At 41.2% G+C, this 16,379-nt stretch overlaps 1 protein-coding gene and 2 non-coding genes across 3 annotated transcripts in view; 1 reads left to right on the top strand and 2 right to left on the bottom strand.

The window, feature by feature from the left end:
• Positions 1–7,525: 7,525 nt before the first annotated feature.
• On the bottom strand, positions 7,526–7,597 carry trnaa-cgc (transfer RNA alanine (anticodon CGC)). The gene has a single exon. It is a non-coding gene; the product is annotated as a tRNA-Ala (tRNA).
• A 2,406-nt stretch (positions 7,598–10,003) lies between these two features.
• On the bottom strand, positions 10,004–10,075 carry trnaa-ugc (transfer RNA alanine (anticodon UGC)). The gene has a single exon. It is a non-coding gene; the product is annotated as a tRNA-Ala (tRNA).
• Positions 10,076–13,992: 3,917 nt separating this feature from the next.
• sema4f (sema domain, immunoglobulin domain (Ig), transmembrane domain (TM) and short cytoplasmic domain, (semaphorin) 4F) overlaps positions 13,993–16,379 on the top strand; it is a 59,051-nt gene continuing 56,664 nt past the window's right edge. The window contains exon 1 of the mRNA XM_051428499.1: positions 13,993–14,800. Coding sequence (XP_051284459.1) covers positions 14,707–14,800 — 94 coding nt within the window. The 5' untranslated portion in view covers positions 13,993–14,706. The remainder of the gene's footprint in view (positions 14,801–16,379) is intronic.

Here is a 16,379-nt window from a genome sequence, read left to right as displayed (position 1 = left end):
GTGGGGGACGCTCAAGGATTCAAATGATTTCTTGGTGAAAGACGGCGAATAAAGGATCCTTGTGATCCTTAAAAAGTGAAAGTAAGTCTAAGTATTGAGTAACCAAAATGACAACATTTCCTAATTAGGATGATGGCGTATAAGCTTCAAGCTTGCACAGAGGCGTTTATGCTCAACGTGCTGTTCATTGCAGTATTCTCCAAATGCCAGGAGGCCTTCCAACAAAACGTGTTATGGGAAGAATCCACACCTCAAGGAAGTTTTGATATTGCGATTGCAAAATGTAATGCAAATTTGACCAATCATTGTAGTTCCAACAATCATATCAGTCCCCTGTGCAAATCGTTGAACCATACATCACCAAACAATTTTATTCTCACTGGAACAAGTTGTCGTTTTTTAGAAAAGCTGAGCTGCCGTGAGAATCAGGCATTTTAGCCTTCATAAATAAATAAAAAAACTGAAGAATGTCATTGCTGCCTGGCAACTGTAGTAAACACAGACTTAACACCAAGCATTCCATTTGTGTACTGGAATTACTGTTGCTTACTTCCAAATTGTTCAATTCATTCGAATCATTTGGCTGTCCCAGACCCAAACAAAACATTCTGTTAGGAAGCAAAAAGTCAAGTGTTTATCAGAAGAACATACGTGGGCTGCCCTACAGCTCTTCAGTGCTGAGAATGTATTGATCTTTTTATGGCTAAACACAAGTGTGACACTAGTGCAAGAATTAGTAAATGTTTATTGGACAGAACAGTGTTTGAAAAAGTGAGTGTCCAAAATCAATAGCAAAACACATTATACTACGGGCATACTCATAGAACTGGAGTTATATCCAGTAACTACTATTTCAAAAACGTCCTTCTTCAAATGAAAAACGAATCCCACCCAGTAACAAGAATTATGAGTTGCACGCTCAAGCGCCACAATGACTGACGGACAGACAGATGAGGGATCTCAGAGGGATTGTGTAGGGGAACTGGAGATGCCGGGGATTGAACCCAGAACCTAATTCTAATCAGGTACATTTTGTGAAATCTACTCTACAGCCTTTAATTAGCCTCAAAGGTTTGGTATTTTCCCATATCAAAGTCTTCATGTTTTAATTAGTATGTACAAAACATAATTTTACTGTAAAATCATGTTTATTCTTAAATCTTTAATTAGTGTAACTTCAGGTCCTGACAGAATATTTTTCAGATCTACTTCAGTTGGGTCCCCACATAAAAAATATATATTAATGAGCTTGTATGTTTACACTTTATGTATTCTCCAGTGCACTTATGTAATGTGTTTGTAACTTGATGATATTCATGTTTATGTTAACAAATTTTTTTTCTCCACAAAATGACTGTGGCTATAAACAATCTAGCCCTGGACAGAATACTAATAGTTCAACATAGAGGGTTATACCTGCATACAGCCACACATATGCAGAGTGAATCATTTAATCAGTGAACTATAGTGCTGTATAATCTGTGTAATCAACCACTGAATCAACTGAATGAAATAATCAGTTTCTTCCATATAATCATAATCTCTCATCCTTTCAACATTTGCTGCTGTGTAATTATTCCAATGTGATCTTACACAGTCTGGTTGCAATGTAATTATTTCTGTAAATGAGTCTGCAAGGCTTAAAATGCAGTGATCTTTCTTCTCACTATATGCTGCTGATTTAAAACTGAAAGCGTATTTGAATGGAAATGTTTGATGTTATTACAGAACACATCTGTATTAATAAAGATTTAATACTGACGTGTCAAGTCAGCAGCAGAAACACGTCAAGTGGAGCTCAATTTTAATTTAAATTATAATATTTAGAGTAAGACAGACTCTGTGAAGCCATACTGTGGTGGTGGTGCTTTGAGCTAAATGCTAAAACCAGCATGCAAAAATGCTCACAATGGATAACATGCCAATGCAAGCAGGTACAATGTTTACCATGTTAACCAATTTAGCTTAGTATGCTAACATTTGCTAAGGAGCACTAAATACAAAGTACATCTGAGGCTAATGGGAAAGTCTTGCCACAAGCATACCTAAAAACTCAGGTGCATGAACATAATTGTATGGTTCTAAATTTTTTATTTCTTTTCAGTTCAGGGGAGAATATCAAGTCAGGTCATTTGGAGAACACTGATCTTGGTATCAGACTCAGTACCAAAGCTGGTCTCCGTACAGTTATACAGCTCCAACTCCAGTACAGCCAAAGCTTTCTTCTCCCTCAAACAATAAATGCTTTCACACTGAAAGACCTTGAACATTTTCAGCAAAGCAACTCTTGCCTTCTGAAATGGGAATATTCCACATTTGCTCTGGCCCACATTGCAGCACAGTGATAAAGCAAACAGAGGCAACCCCAGCCAGAGTCAAAAGCTGTGGTTGTGTGTACTGTAAAGGCTTTAAATCTCTCTGCTATCAGCCACCAACAGCAGTTTATCTCCCAGCACTGGGAACTGTGCTAACAAACATGTTTCTGCAATAAAAAAGTCTACTGTGAAATCTACCATAGTGGGTTATTTGTCATTCCTCCCTAAAATGTAAATTTTTTGTTATTGTAAAACATGTAGACATTCTAACTGCTGCTAATGATACCAGTGCATCCACCCACCTCACCCTTTTTTAATTACTAAGACGGTTTTTCCAGCTGGATGAGGGTCAAAACATGTTGTTGAGAAGAGCTTAGCACACAATAGACCCGCCTTATTCTGTCAGGTCAGATTTTATCATTAAGAAACAACAACCCCAATCACCTTGCATGCTACAAATCTATAAGTAAAACAGCTTCTCACCTATGCTTCTTCCACTCACTTAGACTAATAACACACACACTATATAGTTACAAAGGAAGGTGAATTATTGTTTTTCAAAAGCAGGGTATGTGAAAACCCATGACCCATGTATTAATTCGTAGGCTGCTGTCTAATACAGGCTGAAATTTATAGAGGGAGCAAATGCCAGTAGATCAGCCAAGGAGTGATTCTTCACAAATCCGGTTTCACAAAAGCAGGTATCAAAAGACAGGTTCTGTTTGGCTCCAAGGACTTATCATTAAACCAACAAAAAGGAGAGGTCTTACTTGTGTGTTGCTTTGTGGTCAATAAGTCATAACCAAAATACACTAAGGCACACTGCTTTGCAAAAATTAAAAAGCCTTTAATAAATGGGCTTAATGCCTATGTGTTTCGACTCAGTCTTCCTCGGAGCATGTAAAAACCAAATGGCAGCTCACATATATTGGAAGGCTGCTGCCAGCAGTTTGGCAGTCAGAGTAGTGCTGGATAATTTTCACAGGTGCGATCAATAAAGTGGGCACACACACAACCAGGCAGACTATTGCGAGGCATCAATATCTTTAGGTTTAACTAATCCTTGGCACACAATAAATAAGATCTAATCCCTGCATTAAAATATAATGATACAACTGATACAGTATAGATGACTCCTCAGTACAGGCGCCGATCCTTCAATTCATCCTTCCCGCTTAAGTAGGTTATCTGCAATGAGGGGAGGACTGACTAGGGCGTGTAAAGGGGGAGGGGGTCATCTGATAGGCTGAAATTTGTTGGATGGTGTGAGAAGTAGTTTTTCATTACCCTACACGTCATCTGAAAGAGACATTAGGTGGTCTTCTGAGACAACCCTGAACATATCAGCTCTATGGGGAAGGTTTGATTGGGTAAAGGTTAAAGCTAGTAAATAATCATGGTTTTGGGGTGGCCTGGTAGCTCATCTGGTAGAGCTGGCACACCATATATTAAAAACTGAGTCCTCGCTGCAGCAGCCATGAGTTCTAGTCCAACCTGTGGCCCTTTGCTTTGTGTCATACTTGAACTGTCCTGTCCAATAAAGACAAAAAAGCACCCCTAAAATTTAGGTTACAACAAGACTAAGAGTCTACAGCCATGCTCTGTCACCCCAAAACCACAAATGCTGCATGATGGCACTAAGGTCAGTGGATCATTAAGATACACTTTCTGGGAACCATGTCTGTACCAAATGCCATGGCAATCTTTCAGAAAATTGTTGTTTAGTCTGGACCAAAGTGGTGGACCGACCGACAGAAGTACATTGCCTTTTTACTGTACGTTTTTACTGTAAGCTTTTAAATAAACAGCAGTTTTTCTGGAGAGGTCAGTATTTCTTTGCCAGACTGTATACTGCAATTACACTGTAAAAGAAATGTTATAAATTGCTATGAAAAATAGGGGTTTGTTTCAACTGTTGCAAGTGCAGTGCTGCACATTGTGAGATAACCAAATAACAATAAGAACATTCCGTCTTTTTATTTATTTGGAGTCAATAAAACAACACTGAAATCAATCTGAGTCACTCGTTTTCCTGTTTCTTGGACTGCAAGTAAAGCACCTGCGGATTATATGATCCACTTTGTCAGCAGCTGTAAACCTCAACTTAAACATAGTGTAAGCCGGTGTTTAAATTTGCTTCCTCTTCCTCTGCACCCCCACATTCACAATCCTGTTTTTCAAATTTATATGCTGCGGATCACAGTTGTTTTTTTTAAACACTAGTCATGTATTAATGTCACAGTGAGCCGAGGAGCTTCACTTTGTACAGAGCACTTGTTTCTTCAATTAGATCTCAGCGGGGTGGAGGGGTACAATGCCATACTTGCCCCGGGCTCTCTCCTACTCTCACTGCGTCTCCACACAGTAAGAGTGGGTTAACAGGATTAAGGGGACATTTGCATTGGGCTGGGTGGAACGATGAGTATGTTGGCAGTGACTCCATCATGGTATGTAGTCGGATAGCATTCAGAGAGCTCAACGTGTAGCGTATTTAGGTCAGATTTGAGAATTGCATACATTAACACACACACACACACACACACACACACACACACACACACAACAACACCAAATACACCAAGAAGATATGAACAAATTCAGTAGAAAGAACCTTTTGACAGATAGATAGATAGATAGATAGATAGATAGATAGATAGATAGATAGATAGATAGATAGATAGATAGATAGATAGATAGATAGATAGATAGATAGATAGATAGATAGAAAAAAAGTGACAGGCTAAGGAGGTGGTGTTGGGGGTAGGCATCTTGATGTTGATCTACGACACCAAGTCTGGATCATAAGGGAGTTGATGTTGGCATAATCTACTTAATCTGATTGAGGGCAGCGTCGTCTTCCCAGGCTCAATAATTGATAGCACCATCTGCTGTGGAATCAATCTACCAGAATGTCACATAAGGAATTAGGTTAGAGCAACACTGGGTAATTACTTTTCACCTTTTGTTGCCATCAGGAGACTGATACTGTATAATTGTATTTAACACTTTTCTGTCATCATAGTAACAGCAGGATGACTGTGCGTGTAGCTCTTTGGGTTTGTGGGCGTGTCTGCTGCAAGTCCGATTGATCTGGAAATATTCCCTCAATCAAATGTAAAGTGCGCAAGCATATGAAAGTGAGACGTGTGATCAGAGCACATCAGCGTATGTTAGATCAACTGATTCCAAACCTTTTTTGTCAGGCGTACCCCCACAGCCCTGTCACACGAGCTCATCTGGGACATGACAGTTGGGGTGTCTGTCATATTCCAAAAGTGCTCATTTGAATAGATTTTAAACAGATATTATTTAACTGAAAGTGATACAGAAGTGGATGTAATGGAGAATGCCACAATATTCTTTTAATACAGCTGAACTTTCAATCTTTAGGTTGGTTTGTTTTAGCTTGCATGCTTACATGAGCATCTGAAGGGGCAGAAGTTGGACATTTATCCATACATTTTTGGTAACTGCTTCAAAATTTTCCATTACTTTTAGCTAACTTGCTGACTCAAAGTGTAGACATATTTTTTAAATTCAGATTGTAATTTCTATCTTTATAGTGACTTTAGCTAGCCAACTCCACAGCTTTTCTATGTCCCCCTTGGCAACTGCTGAATTACCCCCTGGGGTACAAGAGTACCAGTGGCTGGGAATCACTGCATTACATGATTAGGTTAGCTGTATTCAATTTAAGTGACCTGCCATGATTGAATAGCAGTGTGTGTGTCTTACGAAGCACTTCTTTCTTGGTGCTTCTTTGAGAGATGAGGCTACTGATTATATATCAGCTCACACTAAAGGATGGCTACACCACAGACGTAGAGGCTAATTATAGCTGAAATGATCCCTTTAATTAGGGCTGTTTAATAGGATATGGTGTGTCTGTGTGATTCCGTGTGCATTAGTGTATGTGTTTGCTTCCTAGCTTGTGCTTGTGTGTGTGTGTGTGACATGTAAATAATTGATTGGTTAGCATTGTTTGAACATCTTTAATTCACATCACAGGGATGGATAGCGCACACAGTTCTCCCCCATGACTGCATGAAAGTAGTACCTGCAAACATGTGTTAATGTTTGACAGATTAGGATACTTTTATTAACACTGAAAACGTGCACATTGCTCTGTATGTGATGATAAGGAACTGCTTTGTTTCCTCTGCCAAGCATTGTGTTGCAACACCTCAGCAGGTGCAGCTGGAGCATGAGAAGCCTCTCGACATGTATCTATGTTTTCTTGGCAGGATCAGTTATGTTGTGTTCATGTCACATTGGAAAAAGTGTATGGACAGCTTGATAGATTAATGCAATTTGGGAATGCTGGGAGCATTTTTACTCATGAATCTAAAGACTATAAAGGGGAGATATGAGGGGTTTTGAGGTTGCTTCTAATTATGTTGCATCCAATATGACATGCATGCAACATACCTGTAACACAGCCAGGAGGTATTCATGAAAGAAGTGAACCATCTCAGATTAGTCTCGGTTCTCAGATTAGTCTTCTCTCTGTATGGAGGTAAAAAGCAGAAAATGATGTAATAATCTTACTGGTCTTACTGTTGAGGAAGATGCGCGCAGCAAAACTGATTCTTTTGGAAAGATTATTGCTATTACTGACTATAGAAACTACATTCTTTACATTTATTTGTCTTTGATAGTCATGAGAATAAAATAAATCCCCTCTCCTTTTTTAATTTCATCCTGGCCCCTGTTCTCTGTTTGCTTAAGGAAATGACCTGCAGGGACAAACGAGAGGTGGAGGACTGAAGTCAATGGACATATTACTGTGTTCATAGTGCTACAGTTTATCTATATATATCTATATATCTATATATCAAAAAATCAGTTGTAGGACACTAAGCCTTATGAAGGTTGTTGCTGGCAAGATAAAAAAGTAGATTTGATAGTTTTGGTTCTTTGGAAGTGATTCACTTTGGAGGGAGTGCAAGGCTGCTGAGCAGTACATGCAGTACTTGTATTATGGTGTGACCTAAAGGAGGGAATAGTGTACAATGATAGGATTTGGGCTTTGCTACTCGGTAGATGAAAGGACACTGAATTCATCACTGTCATGTTCTGATTTGCTTCAAAGGCGGTGCAAGTTTACAACTCTATTTGTGAAAGCGCTTACATAATGCATCCTTGTACACTGTGTATGGTGTAGTATTCAGTGACCAAAGGGAGAGCATGACCCAATCTTTGAAGGTAAGTGGAGATGCTGGGGATTGAACCCAGGACCTCATACATGCGAAGCATGCGCTCTACCACTGAGCTACATCCCCTTTGCTTTTGAGCATTTCACTATATAAATCAAGGTATTAGTTGATATTACTTAATAGTTATTTATTGGTGACTCATATGCAGGATGATAAACCTAAACGTAACCACATCATTAACAATGACATTATACAAAACTCTTGTGTTTTATATTACAGTATACCAATAAGCGAAATCCCCCAGATTAACACTTAGGCTACGTTTCATAATAAACCTTTTCAAAGAAGACAGGGAGGCCAAAGTTATGCACTTTCTGCACAGCTGAAATTGATTCTTTTGGTTCTTTTATATTTATTCAATATGGAGAAAGTGCAAGGCTACAACAGATTTTTTGGTGAAAGAAACTGAATAAAAGATTAAAACAGTATAAAATCTAAGTATTGAGTAACCCAAATGACAAACCAATTTCTAATTTGTATTATAATTTAGCCTTCATTCTTTCATTGTCTTCACCTTACTGAACCCATACCTGATTTTTAAAATCACTAAACCAAATATGTAGTGAAATATGAAATTAATATTCAATTGCTTTGTGAAATTGCACATTGTTCCATTTACACACCCTCTGCTGGCAGCTTATCATTTTTGTTGTAAAGGATTTTGAGGAAGTTATGTTAAACACAACATATGGTATATCTGTAATACATACCACTTTCATGTCGATTAGCCAAGCTTAGCATGAAGAGTGAATGTAGGGAGGAATGGGTAGCCTGGTAGAAAAATGTGGCTACCATCATCTCTAAAGCTCATCAACTAACATGTTGTATCTCATTTGTTTAGTCTGTACACAAATAGAATATGAAAACAAGAAGTTGTAGTTTTGTGGGGATTTACGTGCTGTATCTGATTTATAATGAATGTGGTTGAAGGCTGTACTGTAATTCAGCCCTCGTTCAAAGAAGGAGGGGAGGTAGTCGTTAATATCTTCACCTTTACTGAGCGGGACTAGTTGAATCCATTTCCTGGTTTCACACATGCAGCATAATAAACCTATACCTAAACACATTCATAATATCTCTCTATATGTGGTGAATGAAAACATCAGGAAGACAAGTAAGCCTGTAAAAAGGCTCTTACAGCCAAAAATAAAGCAGATTCAACATTGTATTTATTTGCAAGAGGAGCTCCTTCTTTCAGTTATTTCTTATTTATCTGCCTTGGGGGCAGTGCACGGCTACAAATGATTTTTTGGTGAAAGGCTTTCCTACCTTGAACACTGTGTATGGTTTGGTATTAGTGACCCAAAGGAGAGCCAACACTGGAAGTATGAGAGCTCTCCTGGAGCTAATATGTGAAGATGATGGGATTTGAACCCATAAATATAAAGCATACACTGTAACAGTGAGCTACAACCCCTCTTATGACAGAACATTGACTGTATTATAATTCAGCCCTAATTCAAATTACAGGAGGTGGTCTCAATGTCTTCATCTTTCTGAGGAAGATTAATGAACCCATTCGTTATTATTGAAACCACTAACATGTAGTGAAATATTGCAGATTCACTTGCTTTCCTTCCACTCTGTGAAATTTCATATGGTTCTATTGAAAAACTCTCTGCTGGCAGGTTAGAATTTCTGACATGATACTTTGAGGAAGCTGAAAAGAACATGATGAAACAAGTTAGTTGGTGAACTTTAAAGGTGCTGTTAGTCATATTTTTTACCTTTGGACCGAGCCAGGCTTGCTGTTTCTCCCTGCATCCACTCTTCATGCTAAGCTGGGCTAATCACCTCCCAGCTCTGGTGAATGCACGGACAGGAAAGTGTTTTTTAAGCACTGTCACACCCAGACACTTTTACCATGACAACACAGCTCCCCAAACATTAACAAAGCAGTAATTTTAACCCAAACCATGATGTTCCCTAAAGTCGTTGTTGTGGCGTGTAACCCTAACCAAACACATGTGTTTTATATTACTACATGTATATACACAATCATAATACCACTGTGTATGTGGCAGTTGAAAACATCATATGGAAAATAACAAAGGGCTCTCTTCCTCCTGTCTGTGACCTTGAAAAAAACTCAACGTGCCACCTTGAAGGCTCGTCTCAAGTCCTAAAATGAATGACAATGGACAGATGATCCAGCTGCGCTACATGTCATATCTAATTGAGGTTGCTTTAAAATGACGGCTCCGAAGGAAGGATGTCTTATTTTGTTAACTGCCTGGTAAGGAAACAAAGATGTACAAACTGAGAAGTAAGAGAGCGGTAAGCTTGCTGAAGGATATTCCAGCTAAAGATGTTTTGAATTCAGCATTGCATTCTTTACAAGAGGAGCTGCTGTTCTTACTTATTTTTTGTTGAAAGGCTTTACTACCTTGAACATCCTGTCTGATGTAGTATTTAGTGACCCAAAGGAGTTCAAAACCCTGGAAGCATGTTAGCTCCTCTGTAGGCAAGAGGTGGAGATGCTGGGGATTGAACCCAAGACCTCATACATGCAAAGCATGCGCTCTACCACTGAGCTACATCCCCTCTATGTTAAAAGGAATCCACTGTATAACAAAAGCAGGAATAGTTGAATCAATGTATAGGTTAAACATATGTAGTGTAATATGAGGGCTGATCATCCACCTTGTGAAATCTTCCATCAAGTGGCAGGTTAATATTTCTGTATATCTTAAGTAACCTGGACAATAACACACATACTCATGGATCATTTGGGTGGAATGAAACTAATCAAATGCTTTAACTTGAGCGTTGATCCAAATCTCCAGGCTTACCTGGGCTCAATACAACCGCTCAGACCCACTGCCTGAATAACCTTCCATCTCCGCCCTCAATAAAACAGCAGAATCCATTGTTGGGGGATTAGTGGAAAAGGTTTTGGGCTGTTTGTTCCATTTCCTCCTCAGCAGAGGTGAGGGATGGGGGGTAAATCAGTTGGCAACCAGCCAGCTGCGATACGAACACCAAGTAGTGAAAATCACACAGGGTGGTGATTGACCCCACGTTCGCCCCGTAATCTGTTTTAGTCAGACATTCTGGGTGCAGTGCTCACATTGTGCACAGGATTTCTGCTCCGTGGTTTTACGCAGTGCCTTAGATTTCTTGATTGATAGATTTAGAGGGAAGGAGGTGGGAAATGTGCGCAGATGCAGTAGGAGAGGTGGTAAGAGTGAAGGGGGACATAGGGGGCAAGAGAGCTTTGAGGGCGCAGGGGGAGAGAGAGAGAGAGATAGGGAGACAGAAAATCAGGGTACACTATATCTTTGGTTTAATTAGGGAAATGAAAGCTCTTAACTAAATGAGTGTTTTTGTGTGTGTGTGTGTGTGAGTGCATGTGGCCCCTCTGCTCCTCAGGGCAGAAGCCCCCTGTCTTTTATGACCCGCCCCCCCCTCACACACATACACACACACACACACACACACACACTTACACAGGCTCTTACTGATTAAATGGGAGAACAGAATTAAAATCCATGACTGCATGCATCACTTACCGAGCACACAGATCAGTCACACAGTCACCAGATTTATTCCAGGACAGACTTTCACAACAAACAACATTTTCATCTTTTTTTTAACAAAGTCACTGCTCCCCTGTCCTCATGTCCAAGGACAAGGTCAATGTCACAAGCGTGTGTGTGTGTGTGTGTGTGTGTGTGTGTGTGTGTGTGTGCTTGCCTGGCCTAAAGCTGATCACTGATTCTGAGCCATATAATTACATTTGCTGGAGGTGGTGGCTCGTCTGTCTCTCTCCATCTCTTTCCTCTGTCGGATTTTCTTCTCTGTCATGCTCTTCACCCATAACAATCCCCCCAGCTCAACCAGTGGTCCCCAACCATTAGTCACACACACACATACACACTCATGCACAAATACGCACATAATATAAAACCTTTGGCCTAACCCAGTGTCTTGATCTTGGCTGACACACATCAAAATCTGTAGAAAAAAAAAAGGGGAAAAAAAGAAGATATGTGCACATATGCTTGCAAGCATGCACACACATACTGTACAACCACGGAGACACATTTACAGACTGTGACAAAGCACAGACAGGCATGCACACTGACACAAACATTAACCGAAGGAGTGCAGGGTCACGGATTGCAGCTTCCTTACATCAGGGTCTGAATATTAATGTGCGGGGACAGATAAGCAGCCGTGGCAATCCCTTTAAGGCCATACTCCTCTGTGGTTGGTGCTTCTGGTTAATTTATGCCAATCTCGATGCCCAGTTTATGCAGATTTGGTGTTTCTATTTGAACCAGGCTGTGTGCAGTGGTTTGAAGGCTTCAATCAATCTGACTGTCTGTGCATCTCGCTTTGTCTTTGTGTCTGCTTTACTGAAACCTTCTGTTGGAAATTTACAATCCAGTGCATTATGTTGCATCTTTTTTTTTTAAGCACTTGCTTCACCTGTCCTGAAGGGGGTAGCAGTTCAGCTCAAATGAGTTTGATATATTTCTACAGAAGACATTCAAGTCATACTTCCTGAATCAAAATGTCATTGTGTGTTATTTGCTTCATGCCAGATGCGCTGCAGTCAGTCTAAACAGTAACTGACCCAGACAGATCTGGACCTCCACACTGACATTGATAAATATACTAGCCACCTAGAAGTCATGGGTAAAGGCGTAGGGGGCTTTTAAATTGCCCTCATCTCCAACGGCCGCTACAACTGCCACTGATGAAGACGTTCATTGTGATTCTGAGTGATGCTTAGTCGTTCAAAAGTCAGTGGCCGCGCAAAGATGAGACATGCACAGTGTGAGCTTAATCAGGCTCGATTAGAGACGGCGCCGCTCACTTCTTTGCTCCATTTGGCTTTTCTTTATCAACGCTACCTCACCTCTGACCCCTGTCCTCCTCCTCCTTCCCCCTCCTCATCTACCAAATCCTTTAATCCAGGCTCCTCTGTGACCCCTCCCTTTTGTTCGGGAGTCGGGGTACATGTCTGCACCCCCGCCCCGTGAAATCAGCCGGTCAGGACTGCCAGCCGTCCCTGCTTTCCTCCTTGGGGAAAGAGAGAGGGGGCAGGAAGGAGAGTGCTTTCAGTTCTGCAGTTATGGCTGTTGCACAATTAATATTAACATTACAACACAGGCTTGGGTAATTTTTAAACTAAAGAGGCTGCAGTTTATTGTTTTTCAAATAACTGTGTGACACCACCACCTTAAATCACATTGATTTATGTTTTTGAAGTACTGAAGAAGTTAATGTCAAGGCAAATTAACAGCACATGGCAGAAAACAACCTCTCTGTGGATTATTAGTGTGGTTAAAGCCTGCAGACCATTGACCTCACATCTACTGTTTAATCATCTTTACTTTAAACGCCCCGCCCCCCCAGTGATGTCAGATGACTGACAGATGGATTAAGGAAGCCAGACCACAGGAGCAGAATTAAAAGGAGCAGAGGGAACATTCATGGTCAAATGTACATTCTTTAAATTGATATTTTGAATGGTTAACTAATGAATAATGGTGTTAACTCTATTTCCTGTACTTTTTCTTCACAATCTCCGGTAGAACTTTTTACGCCATTTCCCCCCTCACAGGGAGTTTTTCTACCTCCAATATTTTAACAGTATTCATAGTGAGGGCCATTCAGTTCAGTCTGAGGCAACCTTGTAATACCAATTAAGGCAGTAAAGTAGCTCATATTATATATTATCTTACCAATACTGGCTTTTGGGGGCCATACTAAAACAAAATCAGTTTTAATAAGATTTTCTGAAATAATATAAATAAAACCAATTGTGACCAAGAGCACCGAGTGGTACATTTTATTGTTAATACACAGTATATCCGCAAAAGGCCGATATTAGCAGCTATATCGGCATGTTATATCAGCTCTACTACACATTGCACTACAGACCTTTTTTACAGCAGCCGTTTTGACATGAGATTGTAGGGTAAACACAGGTGTTACCAATGATACTAATTACGGTTCCCTTCCATTTAGCAGTGAGCCAGTGTGCAACAGCAGCATCCTCACTCTGTTTGACTGGTTCAGTTCCAGTTGAATGGAACTGAACCTTAATTAGTATCATTGCTAACACCTGTGTTTACCCTACAATCTCATGTCAAAATGGCTCCTGTAAAAAAACCGTGAGAATAATATATCCAGTTATTTAATTTTTGCAGCTCCACAATAGTAGTGTAGTGTTCGCAGTGGGAAGGACTCTCTGACCCCACTGCTTTTCATTTCCACACATGAAATGAACCCATAATTCCAAAGAAACTCTCATAAAACGGCTCCAGTTTACTCAGAAGTTTGATATGAATCACTTGTAGAGTTTTTGAGGATATAAATATCGTCCTGCCTGCACCTGCCGGTTTACCTGTTGTATTCTCTCCCGCTGCCTTATCCGGAGGGCGGGGCCCGTCTTGGTTGGCTCGTACACTGTCAGCGCTCGAGCTTTACAGCAGCACATCCTCGAGCCGGTCAGTAGCCTCCGTATCACTGTGTGCACCCGTGCCAGCGCTCGAGCTCCAGCGACACAGCGCGCGCTCCGAATCTTGTTTTTTTTTTCACGGACCTAACACTTCCGGACATTTTCGTGCTTTAATTTCCTGAAATAATTTGCAACTGAAGGCGAGCGGAGGTTTTATTTGTAGCAGCGGGACAGACTCGGCGACACCGGGGCACAGAGCGGGGATAAGAGCGAGCCTTCAAGCCCATTATAACCCAGGACACCGGACATTATTCCTGCAAGAGAGGACGCTACTTTGGATTACTTTGACACACAGTTTGTGTCTGGAATACATAAAAAAATATTACTACAATATTTTATCTTCTGGTTCTCCGCATTTAGCTTTCCTTCAGTGGATAATTCAGCCCTCACATTAGGCTGTGCGTATGTATGCACTTCAGTGCGCTTTGTGCAGATTATAGCCAGGGTGAAAGCAGTAACCTGTAGCAGAATAACAGAACAAAATAACTAAGTAAGCATTTATTTCACTTTGAAACAACCTCCAACTTATTTATAATTGTTTTGGACTGAGCCCTGCGCCTTTTTGAACTCAGAGAAATCTGTGAAACCCGGATCAGGATCAGGATGCATCGCAGCTGAAACCACGAGTCCGGGACTTTGGTGTTGAAATCAGATCGGACGGACCTCCACCTCCCTCCTGGACCTGGTCAGGAGCCGAATCATGAATCATCCTGTCGGTGCGATGTTGATCCTGCTCCCGGTGCTGTGCCTGCTGTGCGGAGCCTCCTGGGCAGCGACCCTGGGCGGACTGGAAGGTGAGTGCAACCGACAAAGCGGAGGAAAACAAGAACTCATGAGGGCATCATTGGTGATGATCAAAGCTGAAGTGATTTTTTTTAAAAAGCGCATGTCCCCCTTTTTGGGTGAGACTTTCCTCACTTTAATTATTGTTTAGTATTTCCAATTAAAAAGGTGGTTCGGGTGGCTGATATTGATGATGATATTGATGATGACAGCAATCATAACAACAGAATGCATGAGGCTGGAGCAACACCTGCAACTTCAGCATAGTTTGCCTCATTTCATTTAACCACATGCACAACCGAATGTGATAAGCTTTTGGCAGTGTGTGGCACAAAACACATTTTTACCCAAAGTTAAACCTGCATTAGTGTCCGCGCCGTCAACCTCTGCTCTGCGCGGCCAATTTACGCACTCGGGGCGCGGTGCCAAAGCGCTGCCCTCCGCCTTTATTGTGGCTTGATAAATGGTGATGCTGGCGAAGCGAGCAGGTGCCAGACGTGTTCTGCTTAACGCCAACAACAAGTGCAAGACTGGGCAGAAACACCGGGCTGCTGGTTCGTCCAGACACGTAGCAGCTTTCAAACTTAAAGGGACAGTTCAGTCAAATGCGCCTCCCGCTGGGGATGATGGATGCATGTGGGGAATTTGTCTTTTCATTTGCCCTGATCCGAAGGAGGCAGAGGTCAGGATCAGTGTAAGCTGGCAGTGATTCAGCATCTTGCTCAGGGACACTTCAGCTGAGTGGATGCCGGGGCTTCAGACTGTGGGTCTCCAGAATGACCCCAAAATAGCCCTTAGTTTTCTTGAAAAGTGATTGTGTGTCTCACATTCTCAACCATATTCAAAAATGTTAAGTGGGAAAATGCTGAGCGTTGTGAGAGAAGCAGACACAGATTGGGATTGGTGAATAGAAGACAAGCCCAGCTCTCTAACAGGCTCCCCCTTTGTGCTGGGACTGTCGGGGTCAGCAGCACAGGCTCACTAGCCTTCCTGTTTTCTGGAAACTGACTGACAGTTCAAATGGAAAACATAAAATGAGAGCAGACATCCATCACAACAAAATAATAAGAAGCTTATGGGGCAATAGTCATAAAGAGCTGTTTTGTGATCCTTTGGAGATTGGATTGCAGTCTGCGTGAGTGTGTCCACATCTCTCCAGTTGTCCATGTTTTGAATCTGTTCTCTTTGTTTGCAGGGTAATAACTATCTGTTCTATCTCTCATATGACCCTTGTCTATTTGTCTTTTCTTCTTTCATTCCCTTTTCATTATTTTGTCTTTCGTGATTTGCTCCTGGTCCGTTCTCCCTCTCTCTACCACGTGATGGTGTTTACACCCAGATGCAGTGAGGAGGAAAAGATTTAGAGGTTGCGTCACCATGCGTCCATTGACCATTAGCCTGCACTCCGGTCACCTGACTGTATTAATGGGCTTTGGTCCACCGCTGCACTCTGCAGCAGCAGTGCTCATTGTGCTTTTACCCTTTTGTATTTCCAATCTGTGATCGACCTACAGCTAAATCTTTGCTCCAGACAGGCCCCTTTGCTGAATGAATGCAATGTCTGTAAGTTAGCTCTCTGTCTCTGTCATT

This window comes from Dicentrarchus labrax, unplaced genomic scaffold, assembly GCF_905237075.1.
Source record: "Dicentrarchus labrax unplaced genomic scaffold, dlabrax2021, whole genome shotgun sequence".
Lineage (NCBI taxonomy): Eukaryota > Metazoa > Chordata > Actinopteri > Moronidae > Dicentrarchus > Dicentrarchus labrax.
This window is presented reverse-complemented; position numbering and strand designations above follow the sequence as displayed.